This window comes from Coccinella septempunctata, chromosome 5 (assembly GCF_907165205.1).
Source record: "Coccinella septempunctata chromosome 5, icCocSept1.1, whole genome shotgun sequence".
Classification (NCBI taxonomy): Eukaryota; Metazoa; Arthropoda; class Insecta; order Coleoptera; family Coccinellidae; genus Coccinella; species Coccinella septempunctata.
Genome location: NC_058193.1, coordinates 1,037,230 through 1,044,119, shown reverse-complemented (window position 1 = coordinate 1,044,119; position 6,890 = coordinate 1,037,230). Strand labels below are relative to the sequence as shown.

General features: G+C 35.8%; 1 protein-coding gene across 1 annotated transcript; it reads left to right on the top strand.

Annotated features, from left to right (window-relative positions):
• The first annotated feature begins 4,114 nt into the window (after positions 1-4,114).
• On the top strand, positions 4,115-4,733 carry LOC123314491 (nucleoside diphosphate kinase). Its single transcript, XM_044899811.1, has one exon. It carries the CDS (start codon positions 4,156-4,158, stop codon positions 4,663-4,665), a length of 510 nt encoding a protein of 169 aa, XP_044755746.1. The 5' UTR covers positions 4,115-4,155; the 3' UTR covers positions 4,666-4,733.
• The last annotated feature ends 2,157 nt before the right edge of the window (positions 4,734-6,890 follow it).

The following is a 6,890-nucleotide window of genomic DNA, read 5'->3' as shown; positions in this document are numbered from 1 at the left end:
AACGGACATTTAAAAGGAGGCTTGATTTTTTAAATAAAACAATCAAGTATCGTTACAATCTCTAGTACTAAAAACTGACTACGTTTTGGCCAGTGAAAACACATTTGACAATGAGATGGCGCTGAAAACGTACTGTCAATACAGAAAAACTGTTGATTGATATCAATGAAATACACTGTCGGAGGTGCCCATAGACTTATTACATATTTAATATGTCTAGATGTGCCATATTTTTATTTGAAATTTATAAACATTTACAAAAACGCGTTCGGCATTGACATCGGATCAGTCTGACGCACGTTTTATCGTTTGATAATTACATCTGGATGTAGGGGAGGTAAATCTGTTTCGTTCGACATTTGACGGCTGAAGTATCCGGATGAAATCTTTTTTTTCGGCAGAGGGAAAAGATTAATCGGTTATTGTTAGGTTAGGTATTACTGGAATTGAAATTTAATGAAACAATCACAGACTAATACTTTAAAATGAATAATCGAAACATTTGTTACAGATATTAATCTGCAGAATGATTTATTTTTATTCCAAACCATCCTGGAAAATCGTTCAAAATGTGGTTCGCAGTTGTGAACAATTCGTCACTTGTCAATTTATTTCAGATTCATCCAAAGATATCATCGATATCATCTTTGGATTTATCAGATATATCTGCAGTCACGTGACCAAAAATCTCTCTGATCTGAGATGTCAATGGCGAACGCGTTTAACAATTTGAAATTGTGGACAACGAATAGAGCTTTGACTAGGACAACTCTTGTGATCTGTCAAACAACAACGAAATCAATAAAACCTTTGTATTTCTAAATATATTGAAGGAGTAGCAATTGAGAATCTTTGGATGGACGTATAAAAGTAATAATTTCCTCTAAATAGGCCCTTCATGCAAGGGATGCTTCCTGCATACAACAATTTACGTGGATGAACCAGAGATATCTCTGGGAAGAACAGTTCTCAGTTGACTTGCAGTAAAATGTACAATGCACATGGTGCATCGGCGCACCCAGCCAAGCGTCGAAAAGCTAACTGATTTTGCTATGGTAAAACCCATCCTTTGTCTATGGTAAAACCGTAAAAAACTACTTTCATCAAGCTTGCAGCTAGGCGTGACCACCCCCCCGTAATATCATTCTGGGTGCGCCACTGACATGGTGTATATTAGGTTTGTTCGTAGAGTTTGCAACGGTTGTGAACTGTACAGAGCAAGCGCAATTCCATTTTAGGGTAGGGAAAATCCATTTGCGCTTGCTCTGTACAGTTCACAACCGTTGTGAACCACTCTACGAACAAGCCTATTAGTGTTCTGTGGTGGTACCTAACATATTGAATTCACAGAAAAAAAGGTTTTTCTTACTCAAAATTCACACTAGAAAAAAAACTAACAGGAAAAACTGGTTTTACTCGTTTCAATAAAGGACGCTTTGAATTCTTCATTAGGGATTTCTGGTCTTCCAGATCTCAAATACCTGAAGAGCGTCTCCAAGGATTCTTACGCTTGTTGTTGTGTTTGCTCCATCTCCCCTTTCTCTCGTACCGAAAACAATAGATCAATCTAATCTAATCTTTGGTGAAAACCACAGAAGACTTTGAAAACCCCGTAGATAGAGGGATATCTAGGGAAAACCCTCTCCTACATATCATTTCTTACTGGTGGCAGAGATATATCTTCTATAACTCTAACTTCTATAGGCCTGTTTTGGTTCACTTTTAGGATGGTTCCAGAACGGTTCAAAACAGTCGCACATTTATTTATTCAGCGTAAGCTCGCGCGTAGCATGCGTGTAGCTTCCCACACCATTGCTGCTCCACTACTTTGAACCGATTCGGAACCGCTTCAAGTGCGAACCAAAACAAAGCTTATATCAAAGAGTATCAACAAGAGGATTCACTCTACCATTTTGGCCGGTTGCGTTTTAATGCCCTTGAATTTGAATGTTCCCTGGTTTAGTGGAGGGACGAAAACGAAAGCAGATGTTCGTTCTGTTCGCAACTCCCAATCTGATTGGACGCCCAGATTCTCGATTGACTGTAGTGAATCTGAGCGCAGTATTGCTGGCGCGTAGCGTCTCCCCACTTCAAGGTTAAAATTCCATGCATTCGATCTTCCCTTGTAAATCGGCAAAGTGAAACCCAGGGGGGTGAAACTGATGAACTAAAACCGGCAACAAAACACTCTGTGGTCTGAAATTACCTACCAAGATGTCGGCCTGGCAGATGTAAACAAGTCTAGCCGTTGTCATGGAGATTTGCATCATTTTGGAATTTTGGCAGAGTTGGGTCGGTTAAAGATAACCTATTTCTTTTAGTATGTGCTTGTGTTGTTTTTGGTCAAGATTTACGTCAGTTAGTGCAATAATCTCTAATGAGTTGTGTTATATTTATTTATTCAGTAAGTATTTTAGTTGTTCCTGATATTTTAGAACTTGTTTTAATTAGAATATATTTCTTTTCATGAACCATAATCTTGAGGAGCAAAGCCAAAGGAAGACTGAAGTAACGATTTTGTGATAAAAAAAGTGATATGGTTCAGTATGTTCCATTCGAAACCTATTATTTTTCAATGTAAATATGTATATCTTATGTATATAGAGTATATAAAAATTTTGGCCGATGTAACTTTTGAAATTTGACTCTATTCTGTTTGTATTTGTTGTAATCATTGGCTTTGGCTAATTAATTTCATCTTAGTAAAGTCAAGAGTCAAGTTTCGCAATAGTCACTCCTTCTATTTATTATATTTTATGTGCAGTTGTTATTCTTTGAAGCAAATGAAAGTCGAGCTTATACAAAAACTTAGCAGCCAACAATATGAGAAGTACATTGTAAGAATAAACTAGAGGTGGTTTCAGAATACGTGGAAATAAGCAATACGCAACTGCTAATCAAAACAACCATCGACAAGACACATTCCATTTTGAAATAACATTCAATTCAATCAGAAGAAATCCACCTAATAAATTTTTTATTTTGTTATACTTGTAATAATTCAACTTAAGTGTTTTTATGACTCGGTTTGAAATTGTGAAGATTATTCTTTTTGTTTATCTGAATCTGTTTCGTTGGGGTTGGTAGGTTTTTTCGTAACTCTGCCCAAAATATGATAGTCTCGTAGTAGACTTACACTTGTCTTCTTGGAATATTTATCATGTTCTTAAAGAATTATTTGATATCTATCCTGAAAAATTCCATTTTAATATCCCATTCTGAAAATTCCTTGGAACCTGAATAATTTTTCTGTATATATTTCAGTCATTATCATTGTTATAGTTCTTTTCTCTATATGATGTGGATGAAATTCAATAAATTCACTACTTTCGATAAATCTTGCAGTTTTACTTATCCCCATAACAAAAACATTCAAATTGAAAACAATATAACCTAGTAAAATATAACTGCGAATTCAAATTTCCCGCCAATATCTTTCTTCGAACCTACCGAAATGGCGGCCAATGAAATGTCATCGTGTTGCACTGGTTTTGAACCACGTTTGCACTTCTCTTATATTAAGCTAGATTCACAATCAATTCACGGGCCGAAGTGCACTTCGGCACGGAAGCTTAGCAGATGGCGTTCTCCGTTACCATTCACAATGAAATTCCAGACAAAATTTCTTGCAAGTTGCAAACTATCACTTCGGCAAGGAATTTCGTGCCGGCTATAGATGATGCTGATGCTTATGTTTTGATCAGTTACATTTTTTATTCATTTGAGTATTTGGTTCCAAGATTATTGCGAATGGTAAATTTCGTGCCGAAGTGCACTTCGGCCCGTGAATTGATTGTGAATGCAGCTTTAGTGTTCTGTGGTGAAACCTCTTGTTGTTACTCTTTGCTTATATCTCTGACTGGTGGTCTTTGATCGAGTCCACTAGAGGGCAGTTGTTAGCAATGATGAAAAAAGCAGTCCATTACATTATATGTAATTAAAATCAACCGTCATCAAATCCCCTCAATTTGTGAAATTGCAATATTGAATTAGAGGAAGTTGTAACATGTAATCATGAAAATTTAATGCTTTGCTATGCTCATAAAAAGTGAAGTATGTCATTGCAAAGAGGTTCCTCTTTGGTCATTGTCAAGGCCAAGTTGACGTCGAATTCTCTCGAGCCTCTCCTCTTTCTTTCCTAGCGGTGCCTTGTGAATGATAGGTTCGATTCTAGCATTTTTTTCGTTATTTTCAAGAGCAATGGCTGAAGCACGTGAAAGAACCTTCATTATGGTCAAGCCTGACGGCGTTCAGAGAGGACTCGTAGGAAAAATTATCAAACGATTCGAATCTAAAGGATTTAAATTGGTAGCCTTGAAGTTCATGTGGCCTAGTGAAGAATTATTGAAGAAACATTATGCCGATTTGTCCGAAAGGCCCTTCTTCCCCTCCTTGGTTAAATACATGAGTAGCGGTCCTGTTGTTCCTATGGTATGGGAAGGTTTAAATGTTGTAAAAACTGGAAGAGTACTTCTTGGTGCTACCAATCCTGCAGATAGTGCACCTGGAACAATCCGAGGTGACTTGTGCATCCAGACAGGAAGGAATATTATCCATGGATCCGACGCCGTTGAATCTGCTAAGAAAGAAATTGATTTATGGTTCACCGAAAAAGAAGTGATCAACTGGAAGCCAGCTGTTGAAAGTTGGGTATATGAAGATTAATTAAATTTAATCCATTTTAATTTAATTTATACTTAAAGGTTGTCCCAATGAAAACCTTTTCAATCAAATCGTCTTTTATTACTTTTTTCATTAGGCTTTGATGTGTCTGTTACCTGCTTCAAAATCAATATTTTACAGATTATGCAATGTAGTTATCAAATCCCATCATTGTTTCATATAAACCTCATAAATTAAATACCATATTTGGTAGATAAAACTTTTATGGGATTAAAATTTATATGTTGAGGTTAATCCTGTCTTGCCCATTACATATTATATTTGTTAGTAAAATTTATAATTAACTGTCAAAATAATCCATTTATTATCTGGTCAACTATAAAAAAATATTCAAAGCAAGTAGATTTGTTATTTTATGTCTATAACTATTCATAAAATAAGGTGAATAACCTATTCTGAATATTAACTTGCACTGATATTCGGAAGAAAAAGTTGGAATAAAATAGTTGGGTCATATGATAAGTAAAAATCATATTCAAGTAGGGCATTCTGAGGAAAATCTAATTCTGATTTGTATTGTTGATTCACTAGCTCCAGAGACAACTCTGGCTAGCTCTATAATATGCACAAAAAATTTGCATGGACAAGTCTGCCAAGTTTGCAATTCCTCTAAAAAATCTTTTTGTTTAATCGATTCCACAGATTTTAAGACAAACATTTGGAAGGCAGGATATGAATTATTTTTAATATTTATCTGTATAATATATAATTATTCAGATCTTACTCTTAGTCGATTAATATTCAAACTTGTAATATAACTGGGATCAGGGGTTGCTGCCCTTGTGACATTGGGAGTCGATAAATGACAGGTAAGTGAAACCAAGAAGATATAGCAATCTAAACCTTCTTGGGTGGGTTGGTAGGTATACACTATTTGTTATCAACAAAGAGGAACTTAATCTTTGTCAATAGTGTCTATGAATGTCGTGTAAGGGTAACGTGACCAGACGTCCCGTTTTGAACGGGACTGTCCCTTTTTTTGATTGCTTGTCCCGGTGTCCCCGAACTGAACTCCGGGACGCAAAATTGTCCCGTTTTCGAAAACCGCGATAAAATTAAAGAGCTGGCCGGTAAATATCTGGAGCAGTGGACTTGTTTCCTTACCAAAGAAATGAAGTTATTCTATTGGGTAGCTTTAAAAAAATTACCGACCTGGAAGATGGAATAATTTAAATGTTTCCACGGGAACTCGTTGGGCGGAAGTATCCAAACATTTTCACACCAACAATCTTCGGCATGAAAACTTTAGTATATGAATTGAATACATTTTATGTTTGCCGGCTACAAATGCTCCAGTAAAAAGAGTATTTTCTATGGAGAACAAATTGTCGGCATCTGAAAATACCCAGTTACAAATTCCCTTAGATTAGGAAAGGGAGTCTAGTCTCTAAGCAAATTCCAGTTCTAAAGACGATGTTGATAACTAAGGTGAATATAAAAAAAAACATGCCAAAAGTTCCACTCTTACAAAATCATCACAAGCATTATTGAAAGAAATTTGTTCCCCTGATAAATATAAATACAACTAAACATTTGGGAAATGTTTATATTTGTAATACCTGATCGTTTATTTCCTGTGAATAAATGAAATAATTTTTTTTTAATTTAATATTTATATATACATATATATTGACCCAAATAAACCAGTGTCCCGTTTTGAGTCAGAAAATAAATGGTCACGTTATGTAAGGGGGCACCTCTGCATCCAGCACTAAAAGTCCTGGACTAATTTTCATGAGTTTTATTTTGCCCGTATCTAGTGCAGAATTGCACCGTTAACAAAGCTCTTAAGAGTAAAATATAGACCTTATAATACATATATAAAAAAAAATTTCTCCTCCAAAAACTCGTTAAGTATAAATTAGCAAAACGAACGGATTGATGAGCAAAACGAGGGCTTTCGATCGCAACCAATATCGGAAAGATCCGTTGAGGTGTAATGTTACACCAGCAGGGAACTTTTGATTATTTATATATCTCGGTAACGGTAAGTGGTAGAGAAAAACTAATTGCAGATTTGAAAAGGGGAAAACGCAGATATCCCACAAGCTAGGGTAGAAAAAAGATTTCTTTTTTTTTCGAAATTCGAAGTTTAAATGAGCAAAACGAATGGACTGGTGAGCAAAACGAGAGCTTTCGAATGATACCAATATTGGAAAGATCCGTTGAGGTGCCCTGCTGGTGTAATATTACACCAGCAGGGCACT